The sequence below is a fragment of the Triturus cristatus genome, chromosome 1_2, assembly GCF_964204655.1.
Source record: "Triturus cristatus chromosome 1_2, aTriCri1.1, whole genome shotgun sequence".
NCBI classification, from domain to species: domain Eukaryota; kingdom Metazoa; phylum Chordata; class Amphibia; order Caudata; family Salamandridae; genus Triturus; species Triturus cristatus.
In genome coordinates this window covers 695,582,512-695,606,628 of record NC_140580.1, presented here as the reverse complement: position 1 = coordinate 695,606,628, position 24,117 = coordinate 695,582,512, and the positions used below count along the sequence as shown (strand labels likewise).

Below are 24,117 nucleotides of genomic sequence, written 5' to 3'. Positions count from 1 at the left end.
AGTACGACCCTGTTTGCATGAACCTGTATAAATGGCTCTTGAATGGTTAGTGCCTGGAGTTCACTAACTTCGCAATGAAGTAATGGCTACTAGGAAAGCCACTTTCCAGGTTAGAAATTGAATCCAGGTTAGAAATTGAATCTCACAGGAGTGTAGAGGTTCAAAAGGTGGTCCCATTAGTCTGGTGAGGACCACATTCAGGTTCCAGATTGGTGAAGGTGGGTGCGTAGGAGGAATCACTCGTTTGAGTCCCTCCAAGAAGGCTTTGATGGCAGGCACTCTGAACAGTGAGAAGTGCTGCCTGTTCTGAAGGTAAGCTGCCAGTGCGGTTAAATGTATACGGATGGAATTGTATGCTAGATTGCATCTGTATAAGTGTAACAGATAAGGTTTTGAGTTGATGCATCCAGCGGATTGATGTCATTTTTACAATAAATGACAAATCTTTTCCACTTCGCCGCATAGCAGGCTCTGGTCGTGGGTCGTCTTGCCTCTGATGATATTCATACATTCTGGAGGCAAGTTGAGGTAGCCAAATTCTAAGATCTCAGGAGCCAGATAGCTAGGCTTAGCTGTTGCGGATCTGGGTGCTGAATTGCGCCATGGCTCTGGGTTAAAAGCCTGGGCGCCAGCCGCAGTCTTTGATGCGGTACCACGGAGAGTTCTAGAAACGTGGTGTACCATGGCTGGCGTGCCCACGTGGGAGCAACCAGGATGAGCATCAGTGAGTGTTGCCGTAGCTTGCGTGCCACTAGCGGTATTAATGGTGCTGGGGGAAAAGCGTACGCAAATCTGCCTGACCAGTTCATCCATATCGCATTGCCCTGCGACTGTGGATGCGGGAACCTGCCGGCAAAGCTTTGGCATTTTGCGTTTTCCCTTGTGGCGAAGAGGTCTATCTCTGGATGACCCCACTGCTGGAAGTACGGTTGGAGTACTGATGGATGTATTTCCCATTCGTGCATCTGGTGGCTGTGTCTGCTGAGCAGATCCGCCATTTGGTTGTCCTTGCCCGGGAGGTGTTCCGCCATGTGGCAGATGTTTCTCCGAATGGCCCACTTCCACATGCTCTGAGCTATGTGAGATAACTGTGGAGAGTGTGTTCCTCCCTGCTTCTGTATGTAGTACATGGCAGTCATGTTGTCCGTCCGGATCAACACGACTTTGTTGCACAAGTGGACTTTGAATGCCTTCATTGCTAAGAAGATCGCCATTAGTTCCAGAAGGTTGATGTGCATCCCCCTCTGCTGTGTTGGCCATAGTCCCTGCACTGTGTAACGGAGTACATGAGCTCCCCATCCCTGGAGAGACGCGTCCGCCGTCAGTACTATTTGTGGTACAGGCTCTTGGAACGGTCGGCCCTTGGCAATGTTTTGTGGATTACACCAATGCAGAGAGTTGTATGCCCGACCGCTGACCAACACTAGGTCTTTCAACTGTCCTTGAGCCTGATTCCAGTGACGTGCTAAGCACACCTGAAGCAGGCGCATATGTAATCTTGCGTGCGGGACTATGAAGATGCAGGAAGCCATCATGCCCATCAACTGCATAAATACTTGGGCCGGTAGGGAGTGTTGAGGTCTGAACTGCTTTATTAGCAACTGTATGCTGTGGATCCTCATGGAATTGGGATGTGCCGTGGTCGCCAGAGTGTCTATGGTCGCGCCTAGGTACTGCCGTACGTGGGCAGGTTGAAGGTGGGACTTTGGATAATTTAGTGAGAATCCCAGGCTGTGAAGAAGGTGAATGGTGTGGGATACGTGGCTGGCACACTGCCCGGCGGACTTTGCCTGGATAAGCCAGTCGTCCAGATAAGGATAGACGTGTATGTGCTGTCTCCTTAAGTGTGCTGCCACAGTTGCTAGGCACTTGAACACCCTTGGTGCCGTTGTTACTCCGAAAGGGAGGACCTTGAACTGGTAATGTTGATCTTGAAGAGTGAACCGGAGATATTTTCTGTGTGATGGGTGTATGGGTATATGGAAATGCGCATCTTTTAGATCTAGTGCTGCGAGAAAGTCTCCCTGACTGAGCAACGGCAGCACCTGCTGCAGGGTGATCATGTGAAAATGCTCTGACAGAATATAACGGTTCAGAGGTCTTAGGTCCAGTATGGGTCTGAGAGACCCGTCCTTTTTGGGGATCAGAAAATAAAGTGAGTACACCCCTGATCCTTGGTCTTGTACCGGCACTAGTTCTATGGCTCCTTTGTGGAACATACTGAGCACTTCCTGGTGCAATAAGTGCAAGTGCTCTGCGGACATAGGACGGTGTCTTGGTGGTATGTTTGGCGGAGTGGATGTGAGCTCTAGACAATAACCGTACTGGACAATTTCTCTCACCCACCTGTCTGTGGTGATGGATTTCCAGACCGGCAGGAACTGTTGGGAGTCTCCCCCCCGACAGGTGTTATGTGGTCGGGGGGCAGTGACAAGGCGTCACTGTTTGGTGGTGGCGGAGGACCTGGAGCTGTTTCCTCGGCCTCTACCCTGGATGTTGTTGCCACGGTATCCACCTCTGTGGTTTTTATTATAGTTGGTCTGCGTACCTTGTTTAGTGTACTGCGACTGCTGTGAGTTCTGACCTCTAGATGGTCCCCTGTTGGTAGAGCGACGAAAGGACCCACTCCTAAATTGCTGTGATTGCAGAGCCCCCATAGACTTTGCAGTCTCTATCTTTTTTGATTTTCTCTAGGGTGGTGTCAACCTCTGGGCCAAAGAGGGAGTGAGGGTTGACGGGTTGACAGGTTGATTGAGTATAGTTGTTTGTATCTCTGGTTTGAATCCGGAAATTCTTAACCAAGCATGTCGTCGTAACATGACGCTGGTGTTAATAGCCCTAGCTGCAGTGTCAGCTGTGTCAAGAGCGCACTTAATGGAAGCGTTGCTTATGAGCTTCCCTTCTCTAATCAGTGACTCTGCTCCTTCCTTATATTGATCTGGGAGGTGCTGTAGCAGTGTCTCTAGGGTATCGTAATGTGCCCTGTCATACCTAGCAAGAAGCGCCTGAGTGTTGGCAATTCTCCAAATGTTAGCTGCCTGTGCAGCAACTCTTTCCAGATGTTTCTAAGACCTTAGACTCCTTGACAGGGGGAGGAGCATCACCCGTTGTCTGTGAGTTGGCCCTCTTCCGAGCATTGGAAACCACCAACGAGTCCAAAGGCAGCTGGCCTCTTATGTAGGTAGGGTCCACAGAAGCTGGCCTATACTTTCTCAATCCTAGGGTTCAGTACTCTTGCCCTCGTGGGCTCCTTAAAAATGTCATTAGCTTGTTTTAGGACACCCTTGAGCATGGGCAGAGTTTTAACAGATCTTTCTGCGGTAGAGAAGGTATCCATCAGAAAATCATCGTCAATAGGATCAGTGTGAAGCTGTACATCATGGTTCTCAGCTGCTCTCTCAATTAATGCATCGAAGGCAGCAGCATCTTCAGTTGGAGATGTTTTCACCTCATACGCTTGTGTGTCTGGAGCAGTATGTGGGTCCCCCGCACCAATAGTGTCCACCCAAGGCTGGTTTTGGTCGTCAGGGTCAGTGGTCAATGGATAAGTGCTATCATCAGCACCATAATCCCCTGCATCCACAGACTGTGTGGGTGAGAATGAGTGAGGCTCCTGTCCATAATCTTGAACATGTTTCAGAAGGACTGGTGATGTGGTTTTCGGTTTCTTTAATGGAATTCTGTATGGTTTCATAGGTTTCTCTGGCACTATCTTTCTTTTATGTAGTGAAAGTTTACCAGTCCCTGAAGAGATAAACTGCCTCGGCTCCTCATCCTCTTGAGGTACTTCAACAGTTGTTTGTCCCATTGACACCACTTTCGGCGCTTCTACAGCGTTCGTTTCAATACTTTTCTTCGGTGCGGGACCCTTCTGTGCGAACATCCTTGGTCGCACCGCCAGTGGTAATCCAAACTTGATGTGCGTCGACACGGTCTGAACCGTGCAGGCCGTGTTCGGCTGCGGGGCTGTTGTCGCGGTGAGCAGCGAAGCCCGGTCTTGGATGCGTAACAACAACTCCGACACGTCTTCTTTACGAAGGGGGACGGTGTCCTTCGAGACCTTCCTTGGTGTGGCATCGAGCCCCATACCAGACGTTGGTTTCTCGGCACGAGGATTGGGAGGGTTTGGCTCTTGAGAGTTGCCCTTTTTTCCCCGTATCGACGATCGTCAGCGCCGATTTTTTCGGGTCGACCACCTTGACCGTGGTCATAGGTGCAGTCTTTTGTGTCTTCGGCTCCGACGGCTTCGAGGCCTTGTCGCCGCTGAGAGTCATTTTCTCTTTCGGTTTCGGTGCCTGTGCCTTCAGTTTCGGTTTTCCTTGACCGGATGATGGCGCTTTCGAGACCGATGGCTCCGTAGGGTAGTTCGAAGCCGGGCTTTGAAGCGGGGCTGTAGAACGAGAGGAAACATCTCGGGTAAGGCCGTGTGGCGGTCCCTCGACCTGAGCCTTATCGAGTGCCTCTTCGGGCCCTGCACCGACACGTGGGCCTAGCTAATCTTCCGAGCCATCTCCCTCAGCCCCAAGGGCCTCTTCGTCGTCTCCTACCTTATCGACGGCATTATCTTCCTCGACATCTACGATACGCTCGTCTTCAGCATCATAGTTGGATTCACGCTCCGAATCCGTATCCGATAGTCCCTCCAGAACTTCAAGGTCCACGACTTCTTCATCTTCGGTCCCAAAGATGTTGTCCGGGTTTGGCGCCGCTTTCTGCGCCTTGAGCCGAGCTGCTCGACGAATGCAAAGAGTTTTCTTCGATCGGAACCTGGAACACGCCATACAGGTGGCTTCGTCATGTGTTGGAGAGAGGCATTTATTGCACACGGGGTGCACGTCAAAGCGAGCATACTTAGCGTTGCAAAGAGGGCAACGCTTAAAGAGGTAATTTGATGTTTCCATCGATTATCTCGATCGGGCCTCTGGCGTCGAAGGGCAAACGGCTAACTTCGATGTTTTTCTAGAGAATCAACTGTAGAAAAATACTTGGCGCCGAACGTAAAACAATACCGACGAGTTTAAAAGCCTTTTGGCTTGACAAAAATAAAGTTTTCCTAAATACTCAAAGAGCTAAGATTAGGACATCCGAACCCAATGGCGGAAAAAAACAATCTAAGGATGGAGGGGATGCCCATGCGCACTGTAGTCCAGGGGAGGAGCCACCTATCTCGTGATACTTCAAAGACTCTTCCAGGACAACAATATGCAATCATCCGGACCTAACACTAGGCGGCGATCTATGCACAGATATGAATTAAGCAGCCCACATGCCTCGAACATAATTAGATTTTTGGTGTGCAGGAGTAGGCTTCCTTCCTCCCTCACTCCCACCACTTTTTTCTTAGGGCTTGAGGCATGTAAACCCTTTTTTGTTTAAGTGTTTTTACTGTAGCAGGACAGACTTAATTCCTAGTTGTTCTAGATTCCCCTGTGGTGTTCATGCTACTGCCAGTTGATTGACTTGTGTTGCATTGTGGGTGATAATGGTAACCTGAGTTTCGTTACAAGACCGGACACCAGTATGCATTATTTCTTTAATGCCGCTCCATGCAGCACTTGAAAGAACATTACATCATAAAACAAAAGCAATCTCTAATACAACATCCACACAGAATGAAGAGTTCATGCAGAGCTCTTTAAAATGCTAAACTTATTCCCTCCCTTGTTAAACGAGGATGGAGTATACAGCAACGGTGTAACATCTGACAACTGGGTAACTCCTTACAGGAACTGTGCGCCACGGAGTATTATCTGAAAAGTTCAAGAATTGTTATAGCCTCAATCTAAAACTAAGCTTTCGATAAAATCTTTCCAATGCAAAGATAATCACTTGCACACGCAAATAAATATATTAATTTCTAAATATTTTATTTACCAATTTATGTTATTTTGTATATAATCAAGAAAAAAGTTCGCCACCAGATTAGGATGGGAGGGCGGGATGTTAGCCTCCTTAACTTTAATGAAATTTTGATTTTCTTGTGATTTTATTTGGAGAATCGCTATTTCATTACAAGACCAGAGCCTACCTGTTGGCATAGGTAGTACCTTTGTCCAAGTAGGGGACCTTCTTCCTAGTCAGGGTAAGGGAGTTTCACTCCTAAAATAACTGCTGCTCACCCCTTGGTAGCTTGGCAAGGGCAGACAGGCTCATCTCAGTGGCAGTGTGTAAAGCATTTGCACATAACCCACAGTACTACAGTGACACTACAAAAAGACCACACCAGTTTAGAAAAATATCCAATATTTTTAAATATCCAAAACTAGACCAAAACGACAAATTCAACACAGTACTTAACAAGCATTGGCATAGGCAATAGATCTCACTTTTGGGACCTTATAAGTATTTAGTTATGCAGCACAATATCCTTGGTGCAACAACATCAACTGTTGCATGGATAAACACTTATAAGGTCCCAAAAGCGAGACCTATTGGCTATGCCAATGCTTGTTTTCCATACTGCAGTGACAGCAGGCACATGGATGTGCCCGTGCTTACACTGCTCACTTTACACTTGTGGAGAAGTTACGGCATGACGTCATGCCAGGAGAGCCTTGAAGGGGAAGGGAAATCCTTTAAAGAGTCATTTTCTCTTTGTATTTACCTTCTCTTTTTTGAAACTCAGGCGCAGCAACACTGTCGTGGTGCACCAGGGCTTTAAGTCAAAGCTTTTTCAATATTATATACAAGCCACAGTTGCTACCTATTTAGCTTATGCAACTAACAACCACTAATGACAAAGCCAATAGTCGGGACTTGTTGTAGGTATGATGTTACTTGTTGTAATATATCTGGATGCAATGACAAACCGCAAAATACAAGTCGGGCGGCACACCAAGCTAAGCACAGATTTTTAGCTTGCGTGTTTAAGCCACGCCCTCAATTACATTGGCTACGGCACTTTGAGACCCCCCCCCCAAATTTTTTTCACCCCACTTAATGCCCTGGATATATGTGAATCAAGAAAAACAGGACATGTAAACTATCACCCTTTACACAAACGAAGCAGTCTAAAAACTCCACTCTACTTCATAAAAGCCTCCCATCTGATTGAAAGAAGAATGCTCTATTGAGAAAGTTCAGGGGTACTTGAATTTACTTAATTTATATTGCACAACAAATACCACAAACCTAGCTTCCTCTACTCTTAAAGCAATACATGTTTATATAAAGCATAATGCAAAAGACAAGCAGATGTTTGCGTGATAAATACCATAGGTACAGAATGTAAAGGGAACAGGGGTCGGGTTAACATAGAGGTCCAGACGTGAGCATATTCAATCTTGGTTTCTTCTCTACACCTGTACCGTACGTGCATGTTTGAGGTCCCCATTGTAGATGAAAGTCCAAAATAACAGATTGTAAAGGCTGAGTTACTCACACCTGAGATGCGAGGACCTGGGAGCGGTTTTTGAAGCCAGGAAAGATGGTTATATACTCCCAAAAATAAAGTACATATGTTTTTCTTCACCATTCACTAATAACTTTCCACCGTTGGGGTCCCTGTGAGTCAAAGACAACTTGAGGTGGGATCTATTTTGTTATGTCACACATGAAAATTTTAATGGAAAACCACTACATCGCGATATTACGTGTTCTATAGTTTCGCATTCATTTATAGCGGCAGTTTGACCACCATGAAAGGCAGTGGCACAATTTCTGAGTTTCTCTATGAAAAAAAACACCCTGCAAGCGCTATAAGAAGTTAAGAACCAAGTACTCATCATATCAGTCTGCTGCTGAAACATGCTGCGCTGACTATCCTTTCCAGGTCAAAGATTAGACAATGAAGTGACTGTACACAGACATGCATGCCAACATTTCAGAAGAGCAAAGTGGGAGATGGAAAAATAATTAAATTAAAAAAAAAAAATTAAATAAAAATAAAATCGGGAGAATGGGGCCTTGAATCGGGTTCCTGTCATGTATGGGCTTTGTTAGTGTGATGCTGCAGGACTGGACATTTGAAACGCAATTGCAAGTTTTTTTCTTACATTTCAGAAGCATGGAGCACAATGGCAGGAAGTGAGTGTGATGCAAGTGTTGTGCACTGGCCTGGCAGGGCATACACCCCCTCCCCCGGTGTGTGGCACTCCGGGCTGAAACAGCTTCCCGGGCGCAGACACACAGCCGCCCCAGAGTACTTCACAGGTCTTTAAACGACCATTCGTTTGTTAATGGGGCTTTGTTAGTTTTTCACCCCGTCTAGAACCCCTGCATCTCCACTCAGACTATTCCTGGAAGAATTTGCACGTTGCACAAGCCCCGTCAGCTGAAACCCCAGAGGAATCGGGTTTTTGCTTGCAGGAATCGGGAGGTAGGAGACTAGCCTTGAAATCAGTAGTCTCCCGCCTGAATCGGGAGGGTTGGCATGTCTACACAGAGGAGGCATCTTAGATTTTGTGACTACTGGCCTACAGGTCCAGGGACCAGAGTAATGTAAAGGCTGTTCAAGTTATCATTAACCTGTCTGCGCACGCGCAGCGTCAGAGACCCTACTCACCAGTCACACTGTACGAGAGTCCCGCTATAGAGCCAACGCAAAAAGGACATGTATCTCATTGATCGGGACATGCTTAGCAGTAGAGACACTTTAAAACGCAAGATCCGGCAGAAAGCAGCACCTGCTCTGGGACAGTCAAAATCACCGGCGCAATATAATATGATTTGTCTCTTACTTCCGGGGAGCTGGGATTCAGTGAAAGACCCCGTTTTACTGCACGAGATCAGTGTCGCTATTCTAAGCATGGCTATGACTTGGCTAAGGCTCGCTCCATGAGCATGCACCGGTAATCGGCGACTTGCGCGCAACCAAAGCTTAATCATTCCAGCTTTGCACCAAAAGGTACTTGTGGTATTTTTAAGGTTTAAAACAAGCATTGGCCGCGCGGCAGTAAAAGTAACGCCGCGCGGCCGTAAAAGCGAGTGATCGCGACCGCTCTGAAACGATCACGAGCTAAAGAGCACGAGTTTTCAAAGTGCTGCTGAAGGCTAGCGGTTCGCGCGTGCACGCTCGCGTGAACGCAAGCACTAGGCCAGCCAGTAGCACTTTGAAAACTGGCCTCCAAAATGTCTCTCCGAGCCAGCGCATGCGCTGGGCTCAGCGAGACCAAAAAATATGCACTTTGCATGAATAACTTTAAAAAATGCAGTTCCTTGAAGTCGGTAGATCTGTCCGGGGCTCTAAACAGAATCCAACAGTTCCATCTGACTGCGTCGGTCAGGGGAGTCAGACTCTTAAACAGTACCTTTTGTGTTGCGGCCGACACGCTGGTGCGGTTCGGTTGTGGCAACCATCGCGGTTGAGGTGTGAAGTGGAGCATTGCAGTGCCCTCAAGTCGCAGTGCAGGAAGCGGCTCCTAAGGAGTTCCTGGGCCCCATCTGGGAAGATCGCCTTTCCATGCAAGATATTTCAAAGTCCCAGCTGTACAACAGGACGGTCCTCTCCAGGTCTTTCAACAGACCTTCCATAGAAGGAGGAAGAAAAGTGGAATGTCTCAAGCAAGTTCCGTGCTTGGGAAGTCCAAACCGGGGTTATCAGTATAAATGAGCATCGCTTCTCTCACTTTCTAAAGGACTCAGTTATACTGTGAAGGGTGGAAATGCGTAACCGTTGATCCCCGTCCAACTCTGAATGAATGTATTCACTCCTAGGGCTCCTGGATCTGGCATCCAATCGTAATACCGGTTCAGCTGAAATGTCAGTCTGCTCGCAAAAAGGGACTAGCTTCAGAGGACCCCAAAACTGAGCCAATTCCCTGAAACAAACTGTTGCAAAGACATCCTGTGCCCTGGGCACCCCACAACTTTTTGCTGACTGGAACTGGTGGTAACTGACTGACCCTGGGCTCTGCCTAACCAGGCCCAGGGCAAGTGCCAAGCTGAAAGGAACACATTAGAATATAGTTAAAACACCCAACATACACTAGGTACACTATGGTATGGTGGGGTACCCCTGTAATTGGCATGACCTACCCCATAAGCCCCTAGCATCTAATAGGGCAGGGGATTGAAACTACCTTGAAGTCCCCAGTACCCTGGGGTATGGCAGTTTAGAGGCCAGCAGCTTTTTCTGCAAGCCTGAGGTCAGTTTAAAAGCAGCACTGGGTGCAAAGACTGCTTTGAAACAGTAAATTGCTGGTCAAATTCGACTTTGATGCTAGGAATACAGTAAAAGGAGAATCCGCAATATTTCTACAGATTCAGAACCCCTAAAGACTCCCCTAAAGACTCCCCTAGTTGCACGGGGGGGGGGGGGGGGGGGGGATGGGTCCTGTAGAAATACTTATAAAATATGTTTTTACAAGCCCTGGTGCTAGAAGACTAGTCCAAGTCATTTTCCCCATTGCAAACCCCATGGCCCATAGGTTAACATGGTAGGAAGTTAATGATTAATAAATATTGATAGGAGAGGACTAGCCGGACCATTCAAAGACTTCCCAGAATGGTAGTAGTAAATCCAACAATATTATATTGTTGAATTTCTCCTAACGTGTACATACAAATTAAGACTTTGTTTGTAGTCCAAATTCAGCCTTCCAGTGGTGTGCCCTGATTGGTCAGAGTTAAGTGGATTAGCCAGGCTGCTTTGAAGAGGTGATAAAGGACCACTCTGCTGGGAGGGCAGTGTGCTGGTCTATAGGTATGCCAGGCCAGGAGGTGGAGTCGTAAACTATGCTCTTCAAAGGCAGAGGGGAGGCCTGGGTTTCAGTTTCACTCTGACACTCTTGACCAGGAGTCAGGGCTAATCTTAAGGAAGGTATGTGCAGATGGTAGGGGGGAGAGTCCATGGAAATAAGCCAACCCAGGGGATGTGTTTAGCCAGCTCTTACCCTCCTTGCTGGAAAATCAGCCATTATGGATTTGGAAGAATGATGCACTCTGGGACAACAAAATGCCACACTCTGCAGGATGTGGTCATCACTATGAGGAGTTACCCTGCTTTCATTGGTCAGAGGTGACCTGTGGCTTGACCCAGAGAATTTTGAATAAGTATCTGAGAGGGGCAGAGCCCTCCAGATCTGCTGCTTGAAACTTACTGAAGCAAGACGTGCCCTGCTGCGAAGTTCTGCTGTGCAAAGACTTCTAAGGCCTGACCTCTGAAAACTGCACCATCTGAACACTGCAGCCCTGTGGATCACCTTGCTACAAAAGGACTAAGAAGTAGACTCCCTGCAAGCTACAGGTTAACAGAGCTCACCTGGACATCCCCACAAAGAATCCCCAGCCTGGAGAACCGGTGGATTTGAAAGGGTTTTGTTCAAGTGGATTGCGGAATTGAAGTTTCACACTTTCAAGGACCCTCTTGGAGATTCCAGAACCTTGGACTGTGTGTTGGATACTTTGGGACCCGCAAGCAGAACTTTAGGAAGGAGTTCTAACTGGACCTAGCCTGCTGGAGAAGGCTACACAGTGGTGAGATATTCTCCAGAACAGTTTCTAAAGGTGTGTCCCTGTCAGAGAAAACAACATGACTAAAAGGGGCACTGTTGGTTTCTAAGCCCTAGAAAGTGACTAATCTTTAAAAATTCATATCTCTGGTTCCCTACAGTGGATTTCTTTCCGTTTTGGTGTCATTTAAAAGATGGTGTTGGATTTTTATTTTGCGTTGCGTCTTAATTATTTACGGAAATGTTGTTTTTAAATGCTTTACATACCTGTCTTTGAAGTCAAGCCTGTCTGCTTGCAGCCACGTTACCAAGGGTTGAGCATAGGAATAATTTTCTAAGACCTATGCTGGGTCCTATCATGTGTTAGTGGCCTTATTGCCAGTGGCAGACCTACATTTGCCCCTACCAATAACCCACTTTCCAACACAAACCTTCAGTCTTCACTCGCTGTAATCACTCAAAGTTCTGGAATTCCGTTCTGCAGATACATTTGCCTTTCCAGACAGTTATTCTGCCCACAAACTGATTTTGGGTTCGAAGCCCAAAAAAACTTTTTTTTTGGCTAAATCTGAAATTTCCAAGGATTAGGAGCCTCCTAAGCGATTTATATAAGCCACTGCACAAATAATAATCACAATAATAATCAAGAGTGTGGAATTCATATTGCCCGGGGCATGCTGGTTTCTTTCAAGGGCAAGAAGATTTAATGTATTTTGCCCAACAGACAATTAGATATGAACTAACTGTAAGCAGGATAGAACTGTCGCACTCTGGGGCTCACAGCCAATCACAAAGGAATAACAAAATTCAGTCTGCATGGGAAAAGAATCAAGGTCAGTAATAGGCTAGAAAGCCCACGATTCTAGCCTGGTATTGGCGGAGGAAATACGTAAACCCATCCCCCAGGTAGCTATATTCTTACTGAGAGAGTCTGTTTAGAGCAAGGCACTGTGTTGCCATTGGCCGCGAGCCAGCACACGCCGTTCAAGAGGCCATTGTGCAGGTGGGAGCAGACAATGCAGTTTTGCACAATACACCTTCAGAAGCAGCCGTAAGAGGATGGGGGCTGAAAGGGGTTCTCTCCCCGACAAATTTCTTTGATCTCCCCATGGACATTAATGAGAGCCTCCTGCTTGCCTCTCGTGCTGCACCATGCTCCTGCTGGGGATGATATCTGTGCTCCTGCCTGAGCCATTAGTTTCAAGGGGCCTCTGATATGTGCCCTCATGCTCCTCCTGTTGGGTCTTTTCTCCCACTCAGTCTCCCATACCTGCCACAGGCCTGTTGGCGTTTCTCGCTTTCCCTCCTAATCAGTCTTCCTACACTAATGACTAGTGTCGCATAATGCACTTGCGCTTATCCTTTCCCCTCAGACACATGCCCTTACATATTTGCTCCTGCCAGGCATCCGATGCCTGTGACCAACATACAGACTCCAGATGGGGACTGGAAAACCTTGCGTCCAAGATTATTTATTTACTTTCATGTACTTAAGTATTCGTGAAGGGCCTAGGTTTGTTTGAAAGATGATACTGAGAGAGTCTGCAGAAAGGGTGTGTGCGCCTACCAGGGAAACAGTCTGTAGTATGGGTACTGTGTCTTAATGGCTGTGTGTGCACGTGTTCAGCAGAGTGTGTGTCTCCAAAAGTCTGCGTCTGTAGAGTTGTGTGTGCAGGGTTTCATTTGATCTGCACCAATGTGTAGGGTTTGTGCGTTCTGTGCAGTGTGTTTGATCAGTGGACTTGTGTCTCTGAGCAGTGGGTTTGTGTGTGCAGTCTGATGGGTACTGCGTCAGAGACGGTGCTACTACGGATCCAAGGCAGGACTACAACTGGCCTTTGACTTCGTTGCAGACATGCCTTTCCAGTCATCATTGGGGCTGGTGAATGGAATTCAACCATATTCAAGCTTTTCGCATTCTGGATCAATATATTATACCCTGTAGCAAAATGGCTTCAATGTACCCAAATACATTTCTGTGAGAAAAATGGCAAAAAAAAACCAATCATCATGCTCTGGAAAAAAATAATTTGCTTCAAAATCATATTGCAAAGCCGAAAAGATTGTAGTTGAAAAAAAGCATTAAGTGCTGACCTATCCTCAGGCTCTCCAATCACCAACTAACCGAGAAAGTACAATTTAATGTCCCATTTCAAAAAAATTTATTTTTCATTTTTTCGTCTGACTGGTCCTCACCTACATTATCACTATTTGTTCTACTATTGCAAAAACTTACTGAAAAATTCTATATTAGAATGTATTCGCTTCTTCGTAAGTGAACGTCCTCAGTAATATTAGGGACTAACGAGAGGGGTTAATTTTTTCCCTTATAAAAGACCTCCATGTGCTTGTTTTCACAGCAGAGTGTTGTTCTAGCCATCATTAAGAGCATCTTCTCATAGCGATGGGGAAACACTTTTTGAATCTAATGGATAGTGTCATATATGTACTGAAGAAGGTATGAGCGAGCTTCCCTTTGACGACAAGCTCCTCGGTTGTGAGGGAGCTTTTTGAAGCTCCCTGTACAGTAAAAAGTGACAGATTAAGCCTCCTTTATTATCCAGGTTTATCCAGGTGGCTTTAAAGAAGAACCTTCCATCTCAGAGTGATCCTATCAGAAAGGAGGCATGTGAGGGAAACTTTCCAGTCCCTCTGGAGTTCTACATGCCAAGAACGGCCATGAGATTGGTTGGTTCCTCCTCATCATCGTTCCTTACTTTAAGAATCTATTGATGTTGCCCTAAAGTCTGAGTATGGATGGCACCCTCATCTAGTTTCAGAGGACCATATTAAGTCAAAGTATTAATGCGTGCTACTTTCTATATCAGTATGTCCTTTTTGGGAAATCACTGACACTTAAGTGATGGGATAGATGGACAGCTGCTTTTTATCGGAGGTTCTAGAGGGCACGGGGCTTGGGTATCCCTCCCCAGCAGGAAGGCACTGTATGCCATTCTTCCATGCCTTTAATAAATCACTGCATTAGCTTGGTCTACTGTTTCGGATGTCGTAGGTAGAATCAGAAAGCAGTAGTTGGATCTGGTCATCTTACTGTGGAGGTTGCATTCCTCAACCTGTGCCTCATAACAACAACCCTACTTACACCGATCTTCGCAAACAGATCCCCTCATCATATCACCAGTACATAACAGACAGCACTCCTGGAACCATCACGTGCATAGCATGGTACCGGGCCATTCAGTGGTTTGTTGTTTCCCCCTTCAGCAGCACATCCACATTGACCTACGCGAGAACGTCAACATGAAGTACACAACGTCAACATGTAGTACACATCCGACTACTCCTGGCACAATCATGGCAACAACACAGCTTTATACATTTATCACCATAATGGTACCAACCTACATATAAACCTTTCTAAAAACATTAACTTACCCACCCATAGACAGATAAGATATTAAAGCTATACACTGGGCAAAGGTTTCTGTGTTGGCCCTTATGATTGACTTAATAGGTGGGACAAGTTTTTTTTTTTTTTTTTTTTTTTTAAAGCAAGTATATTTCAGTTGCATTTTGCCTCTAGGATAAGTAGTTTGACAAATTCCACACCCTGAATACTGCTCTGCCTTGTAAACAAAGTCTGAAACTCTAGCTAGGATAAAGACCTGCTGTTAATTCCAAATTGTTTAAATGCTTTCTTTTGGAGTTTGACCATAATCCACCTGCTTTCTGTATACCCATCATGTGCACTCCAATAAGTTAAACTCTCATCCGATTCCAGAATGACGTTTGGTGAACATCCAAAGATATATGCGCATTGTGTAAGCATGGACTTCACTACATCAAACTTAAGTTGTCTAAAAGAGCTCCAGAAGTACCACTATTTTTTAATATAGTGGAATGAAGCTAAAAGCACCACCACCTTCTCCCTAACTATGCCACACAAAAGGTTCTATGCAGCTGAACTTATTCAAGGACAAGACATTTAACTCCTTTTAGTTGGATAATGGATCGCCAGCAAAACATCAATAACTCCAGCCCTTCGCAAATTTCACACGCAAATTTTAATACCACTTTTTACATGTATACTACAGAAACATTTCGCAACAAAGAAAGAAAAATAGACGAAAACACGGCCTCCTGCTCTTTGATAATTTATAACTCAGTCAAAATGCAAAATTACACGACAAACTAGACCCACCTGAAACAAACTGTCCATCTCACATCACAATAACAGCACTCCGTTCAAAGGCAAAACAGCTTTCAAGGATTTTTGCTCACAGAAAAAAGAATCTTAAGCCTTGTGGGCCACTTATTACTGCAGACTAAAAACAGAATGTTGGGCAACTAGCAGTCAAACACGCATGATTATGTGAAATAAAAATATACCAATGTAGGACACCATTAGAACATCTATCCATAACAAAACTATACTCCTTTTAACCCCTTCCCTGCGGGGGTAGTTGCCCCCGCGGTGCCGCTGTGCTCGTTAAGATCTCAGCTCGACATGATTAATTCTCCCGCACAGGCGGGGAATTAATCGAGCGTGGGCGGGCCGCGGCCGTTATGACAAGCTCAGCGCCACTGTGACTCATGACTAGCTGAGCTCATCATGAGCACTCAACAGGTTAAGCAATTCTTCCCGTTAGAAATTGGGTTACAGGTTGCCTGGGGTACAAACACTGGTGAAGCAGCTACCACAATCCTACACAGGATGAAGGACAGGCAACCCCTCTGGCAGTTTGGCACAGAGCAATGTGTTGAGTATTTGTGCAACACTTGAAAGGAAAACAGTGAAAACCTCAAAAGTATCCCAAACCAGGTTAGATAAACAGAACTTAGTTAAATAAAAAGACCAACAACAACAAAATTCCATCGAGTAGAGCTGAAGTTATTCAAGGTTTATAGTGAAAAATAGTGGCATGAAGCTTAAAGCACTATTGGGGATATCTGGCCTCGATGGACCAGGACAAACTCAAGTCAGACAGACCGCGATAAATCGTGACCCAGCTACAAGGATCCAGTTAGGTCCACTGAAGACTACCTTAAATCCTGGTTTTGGAGCGTTGTGTGGATCTACGACAAAGATGCATTGCGTTGGTTCCGAGAAGCGGCGAGGCTGCGGTGTGAGGTCCTGTAGAATAGACTATCCCGTCGACAGGCCTTGCGATGCACAGCTGAGTCAATATGTCCGTTCTGGCGAGCAATGAAGCTGCGATGTTGAGTTTCGGAATAATAGTTGAGGCTGCCACAGACGCGAGAAGCCGAGCTGGTGAAAGTCATGCAGAGGCGGCTCCGAAGAAGAGGCGTCAGTCCCAAAATGCGGGTTATGGCAGTAACTTGAATCTTTTGCGGCGGGTTCAATCCTCGCAGCAGTGGCAATGTGTCGGTTCCGCTGGTAAGCACCTTAAGCCCACTTCCAAGGGTCCAGAACTGGGGTAGCACCACTTGGCAGGGTAGACTCACAGATGGCAAAGTCCAGATGCAGGGTTGGAAGCCGGTTATGTCCGAGGTTTCAGATCAGGAGGCCAGCCAGCTAGCTAGCCAGCCAGCCACTGGAGTCACTATGGGTTCTGGGTTAAAGGGATGCAGGTCCAGTCCTCACCCGGGAAAGAAGGTAGCAGGCAGCAGATAAGCACAGCAAAGAAGTCCAGCAGAGTGCAGTCTAGCAGAGGGACGGTGCTTCAGCAGTCTTTTCCTGGCAAAGTATCCACAGGTCCAGAAGTGTACTGAAGTGGTGGTATCAGAGGCCCAGTTCTTATAACCAGTGATTGCTTTGAAACGATGGAGACTTCAAAGATATGTATTTAAAGTGTACAGATGTTCTCCCTTCCTGCCCTGGCTCTAGACTCACTACGGGGGCAGCCATATGTGTGTGGGGACACAGTTCATTCAGGTGTTGGTGAGGCTGTGCCCTGTTCTTCCAGTACTATCCTGCCAGAGATAGAACACAGACATCTAAGGTCCTATTGTCTGCGACGGTCTAGGAGAAATGCACATGGTTCAACTACCAACTATACCCAGTCATGTGATCAGAGACAGGCTACAGGCACCAAATGGCTAAAGCAAGATAAGGCCAACTTTATAAGTGTCATTTTTTCAATTGCAATTGAAAATCAGACTTCACCATAAGTTTGAAATTTAATTTGTGAGTCCAGAGACACCAGAAGTGAAGGGTTTCTCGCTTCCCAATTGGAAATTACACTTCTTAAAAGTACATTTCCTGCCCTTTATATACATTGCACCCTGCTCTCTGGTTTGCCAGGTCCTACCTTAGGGGTGACATGTATAAAATGGTAAGGTTTGTGCCTGGCAAAATACTTATTTTGCCTGGGTGACAGGACCAGTGTAAACTGCCCAAGCAGGTTCTGCTCTGACAGGCCTCAGACATTCTTAAAGGGCTACTTAAGTGGATGGCACAATGAGTGCTGCAGGCCCACCAGCAGCATTTAATTTACAGGCCCTGGGTACACGTATTACCAATTTACTAGGCACTTAAGAAAATTAAATAGCACTTTGCTACTGCTAACCAGTGCTCGAGTCCCATTACCAGCAAAAAAAGAGGCCAGAACAGTAGAGGCGGAAGGCAAAGAGTGTGTGTGTGTGTATGGGGTTCAACGTTTAAGTACAAGGCAGATGGACAATTGGTTCTCCACCTGGAGAAGTGGAGAAACAAGCGAATATCAGTGAGGAGGGGAAAAAAACACCCTAAAAACGTCTGAAGTTAATCAAATAGACATTCATACACTCCTGCATCTCAAATCTGTGAAGAGAGACAGGCCTGCTACAGACAGCAATACATCTATTGAAGAGCATATGAAAAAATAAAAATGAAGGTTCCAGCAACCCTGCAGCCTCAAAGGATAGTCAAGAGGTTTGGAAATTTAGGACATACCTCAAAACAGTCATGTTCTGCGTGTCACACTGATAAACTGCAACAAGGACAGCTCAAAGTGTGATCATATGTACGGAAACCATAGGTAGGTGGCAACGGTGCTGCATCAAAGCTTGTGCTGATAGTTTACAAAAAAAACAAAAACGTACCCAGTATTTGGAGAGAAGGTAGTATCGAACGTGAGCTTCAAACCTTTGGCAATCTGTGAAATGATAGAGGCAGAGCTTAGACAGCAGGTTTCTACTGTGCATCGACCAAAGATAATGGTTAGAGCCAATGTGTGTTACCTGGTCCTCAATTGTGATCTCCGTTCCCAACGTGTTGTCGGTATTCCATTTCTCAGTGAAGGTCAGGCCATACTCAGCCCATTTGTACTTTGTTTCCAAGCTTCCATTAACTTTCCCAGTATCGGTGTTTGAAGAGCCAGATGTTGTAAATTCCTGACAAAAATCAAAAGCATGTTTAATGCACTTCCAATACAGGGAAGCCAGTACAGGAGCGGCGCATTGATAGGGACAAGTCCCTGACAGCCGCCCCAATAACAACCACCTATAGTTCTGTCAAACCAAATGCATCTCCGCTACTAGGTCGAACACTTTCACTACAGTTTAGTACATGTACTTCATGGTCCCCAAAAAACCACATAGCAGGAGTCTCCTACCTAAAATTGCTTGGCCCAAGTACAGCCTCCAAAGTCAAGGAAAAGGCAGCCACTTTCCATGCACTAAGCCACAGCAGTCACCCCATTCAGGTCCTATGAGCACCATAGCAAAGTTCATTCCAAAAACACAGCAGCTACTTTGCAACACTCTGCTGAGGATTTTGGGAGGAAGGGGTGAGGGACGAGCAGCACCCGCCAGCTAAGCTAAGGGGGTGTTAAAGGTGAGAAAAAGGATTAAAGCAGCTTCACTGACCTAGTCCAGAGCGATGCACTCCGCTCAAGTCACTGCCCCAATTCATATATTTACGACTAGAATAGCTATTTGATTGCCATCTGTGACTACAACTTTTGGTCAAAGTGTATAAAATTTACCAGACTAGTGTTTTGGTACCTACCAGTAAGTTTAGTGTTCGCTCTAGCAGCTCTAATGTCTTGGGGCTCAACTACATTGCTGACATGTAGTTTTGATTGCATGCTGCGTCCCAAATTTTCTTTTATCATCGCAAGGAAATGACTCATGCAGCCCCCACCCACCTCCAAATCATAAATAGTGCTTAAAATAAATTCCATCCACAGCTAGCTGGAAGAGGCTTGCACGTTTATAGAAGCATTACAGGTGCAACACCACTTGATGAAACACAGAAAAACTCACCACTCCGCTCGCAGACTTGGTCTTCACGTCCAACTTCACCAGTCCAAAACCTACAGAGCACAGACCAGATTACTGTAAATACTTAGGGGAAAGACTGAAAACGCATGAATAAAGCTAAGTCCAGAGTTCCTTCGAGATACTGACCGATACACAGCACTAACACAAGCACTTTATATGATGCCTTGTCTGCTTCCTAAAAGAATATGAATTGAACTGTCCACTGGACTACTGTTTCCCAGTGAGCAATGTAGCCCTCAGAACTGCTTCACAATACCCCCCACCTCCCCCCATGTGGGATGCAGAGTTGCCACAGACTAGGTTTGATTTGCATCAGTCGGTCTAATTCTAGCAGGGCAAGTATAGATTTTTTATATTAAAATTTACTGAGCACCTAACAGAAGATATGCAAGAAACACTCCGTTAATTAAGATCCATACGTTCAGTGTAAAAAGCCTGTAAGGGTTTGGATCAAAAGGGCACATGCAAAACGCAATCACCCGCAGTAAAAAAAAATTACTAGATTAAGTGGCTTACCCATTGCTAAAATGTTAGTAGAGAAAGCTCAAGTGTATAAGGCATTGTAAGATGGTGCTTGATACTATCATTTAGATGGTGTGGATATGTAAAATGTGAAGTGGTATTGGGTCAGAATTGCATAATATGGTCAAGAACAAAAACAAAACCCAAGGACAATCACGTTTGTTTTATTTTGGTCACTTTGTTATAGGTGCATGTACATAGAAGTTAAATCACACTTGCAGAGGGGCGCATTATATAACCGTTCATAAATGTGTTTTCATTGTATTATAGTTGCACCTGAAGAAAGGCAGGTTCTGCCCGAAATGCATTGGGTTAAACAAGTTTTTATCACACCAAGAAGAAAAGCGAATCCCCATGTGTTTGGAAGAAAAGGTATTACAGGCACTTGTTGAACTTGTGGTAACAATCTGGAAGTATACATGTATTTGGATAAAATGAATTATGGATTTAACTCTAGGTAATAAAATGGTTTAAACCATCTGTTGGTGAGCACATATTGCTGTGCATCCTGGGATAGGACTAGACGAGGTTCCAGTACGTTGTTCAGTTCTAGTCACGCGCATGGACAGAGCGCATCCCAGGGTGACACGCAAAAATTCTACTCCTTTGAGCATCATTAAAAGTTTACAACATGAGTAATTTGGTGTGCATCCTACAGCTTTGGAATGACACATCCCTGTGTGCCAGGCCCACCAACACTGCCTATGGCATGGGTAAGTCACCCCTCTAGAAGCCTCATAGCCCTAAGGCAGGGTGCACCATTCCACATGTGAGGGCATAGCTGCAAGAGCAATATGCCCCTAAAGTGTGTGCTATTGACAGACATTGTTACTGAGTGAAACCATACTGAGTACATGGGCTGCGAGTTAGTCATTACTAAATACACCGCTCCATGATGACTTTACTGAAAGCTGAAATGTTTGGTACCAAACTGCTCAGCATAATAAACCCACACTGATGCCAGTATAGGATTTATTATAAAATGCACTCAGAAGACATCTTCGAGAAGCTCCATTAAAAATAGCCAATTCTAATGTATTGGCCAGCTGGTCCCTGCATGCCAGCCAGCACCAGACAGGTTTCTGACCTCAGGGGGTGAGAACCTTTGTGGTCTTGGAGCTAGAAACAAAGCCTGATCTGTGTGGAAGTGCTTCACACCTCTCCCTGGCAGCAACAGCAACACTTTGCGGTGAGCCTCAAAAGGTTCTCATGTTGCAGAGTTGGGAAGCTCCATCAAGTGGAGATGCCTGCCCCCCTGTCCAGGTCCCAGTTTTGGCAGCAGGACATGCAGGAAAATGGGTAAGCAGAGTAGGAGTGTCCACCTTAGCCTGGACACCCCTAGGTCGCTAGGAGCGGAGATGAACCCCTTTGTTAGAAATTCTCCATCTTGGATTGGAGAATTAGGCACAATAGGACAGGGATGTGCCCCTATCCCCAAAGGGAGGGGCCCCCCCAAGGGGTGTAGTCACCCCAGGGGGTGATGAGCCATTCACTAATGCCACCCCGATCTCAGTAACACCTTTAAATTAAATATGTAAGGGCTCCCCTGAACCTTGCTACTCAGATTAGATCTACGAAGGACTGAAGAGCTGTGCAGCAGTGGAGAAGACTACTGACTTTTCCCCAGCCCTACCAACCTGTCTTCCTCCAGCATCAAGGACTCCAGATCCAGGCAGACCCACGACACTTGCACCTCTCTGCACCAGACGCTTACAGCCCGAGTCCAGCTGGCCCACCGACCCACTGAATTCTCCCAGGAGATCTGTTCTTGGATTCGGCGTTGCACGACCTCTCCTGACCTTCCCCTCAACGCCTGCAGCATCAACCTGAAGGGTCCCACCACTGGATTTGATGAGAAACCAGATGCCTAAAGACACCCCTGCACTCACAGCCCCCAGCCTATGAGTGCTCTACAGACTGTCCCAGGATTCCCCACTATCCAACTTACCACCTCAGGCGTGGGATTCCTCCATCCAACCTTTGTAACCAAGTCTGCAGCAGTTTTCACCAACCGAGGATCTCCATTGGTTTCAATCCCCCCCACCTCCTTTGCACTCTGCACCCAGCCAGTCCAGTGTCGCTAGTGGTGCAGCCCCAAAACCCTTTGGTGGCCCCTCCAGTGCTGATCTTAACCCCCAAGGATTTTGTCCCTGAATCGCAGGTATTTAACTGCAACTGGTGCCTCTTCGAGGTGCCTGCAGGATAACACTGGGCCCAGTGTCCGCTGCACCCGGCTGCCCCAGTGCTGCTGGTGGTGGTGGTTCAGTACCTACCCTGGTCCGACCCTTGCCCAGTGTTGACAAAAACCGTTGAAGACATACTCAAAAATTACCTGCAAGTTACTCAGCTGTTTTCTCCCCATAGGATTGCATCGGTCTCACACTGTATTGTACTAAGTGTGATCCTAAATACAAAGTATCTTTCTGTATTGAAATGCATTTCATGCTCAAGCAAATTATTGCTAAATGCTATACAAACCTATTACCAGCAATTTGAAAGTATTGCATACAAATCTACTAACCTATAACTGAGTTCAACTTGGTTCCTAAAAATAAAAATAATTAAAGCTATATTTTTCTACAAATAGTGTCCTGAGTCAGTCATGAAGAGTGCGCGTTCCTGCCTTGTATGAATATGTACACCAAATGCATTCACATTACCCTCTTAAAGGTCTAACTGCTCAGCCCAGCTACCATTAAACTGAGTATAAGGTATTCTCTCCTTTAACCTTTGCAACACCTTTCGGGACTCATTGGACTCTGCACACCATAACTCTTTTTGGTATAGTATAAACAGAACCAGCTTTCTACACTTAGTAACCACTGCACCTTTTGCCTGGGAATTTGTGTCCAGCTGAGGATAAGTTGGTTAACTGCTTATATAAATGCCCAGATGTAGATCTCCCTATGTTGTACAATGTGGTCCAAACCATTCACAATCATCCTTTACTGTGCCAAGGTATTTGATGAAAAACAAACTGGTAAGTAGAGAGCAAAAGTAATTTCAACCACTAGTAATTACACTGGAAATTACTACATTTCATGTTTTTCTTCACTGTGCACACTGGGACCATAAATGGCAAATTAGGACCCTATTCCTAGGTACTGCAGCACAAACTACCAAGCCATACCTCTCTGTAGTGAATACAATCAACCAAACAGGTTTTTGCTTTGGTTGCCGTCATACTAAGTGGAAGGGGTACACTTTGATGTGCGTATAGTAGCTCTATACCACAGAACTGACAATGCACCACTCTGATGAGGGCTAATGAGGGGACAGCGCATAGAAGTTTGGATAGCTTGTTATTCAGTCCCCCTGTGCCTGCCCGCCCCGCTCCCCACTTCCCGCCGCCGTCCAAGCGGCCACGCCCCCTTTTCGTTTTGTGCCCTCCCCGCTCCCGCCTCCCAGCTGCTCCTCCCTCCCTCCCACTTGGCCATAAATGGCGACCATGCGGCGCAGGTGAGTGTGACCTGTTCTCAGGACACCCCCGCGCCGCATGGCCACCCGCTGTGTGTGTGCCCCTCGCAGCTGCCCGCAGCCTCGTTGTGCCTGCCTCGCTGTTCCCTGCCCCTCCGCCGTATTTTTCGTGTGTGTGTTTAACCGTTTCGTTTCCTAATTGTTTTTTGCCTTTTGACTGTTGTCACTGCTGTCCCCTGAACGTTGTTGTATTGGCTTTGCTTGTTATTCAGTCCCCCTGTGCCTGCCCGCCCCGCTCCGCCGCCCAAGCGGCCACGCCCCCTTTTCGTTTTGTGCCCTCCCGCCTCCCAGCTGCTCCTCCCTCCCTCTTCGCCATAAATGGCAACCGCGCAGCGGGCGCGCAGATATTGCGCCGAAGGCGCGCCAAAGGCAAGCCCGACCGCGCCCAGTGCCAGGACCCCTGGTCCCCAGCGATGCAAGTCGACCCGACAGACCTACGACGCCGCAGCCCTCAACGCACTCAATGCCGGCCGAAACCCCACCTGCTGCCGAGCCGCCCCAAGACGCATTCACGGACCCTTCACCTGCACAACCTGCAAGT

The 24,117-nt window shown here is 46.4% G+C and overlaps 1 protein-coding gene across 4 annotated transcripts in view; it reads right to left on the bottom strand.

The window, feature by feature from the left end:
* LOC146867851 (non-selective voltage-gated ion channel VDAC2) overlaps positions 1-24,117 on the bottom strand; it is a 65,402-nt gene that overhangs the window by 17,088 nt on the left and 24,197 nt on the right. For all 4 annotated transcript variants that reach the window (XM_085608557.1, XM_085608554.1, XM_085608556.1 and 1 more), the window contains exons 3-5: positions 19,560-19,609; positions 18,534-18,686; positions 18,396-18,448 (exon numbers count right to left, since the gene is read on the bottom strand). In XM_085608557.1, coding sequence (XP_085464683.1) covers positions 18,396-18,448; positions 18,534-18,686; positions 19,560-19,609 — 256 coding nt within the window. The remainder of the gene's footprint in view (positions 1-18,395; positions 18,449-18,533; positions 18,687-19,559; positions 19,610-24,117) is intronic.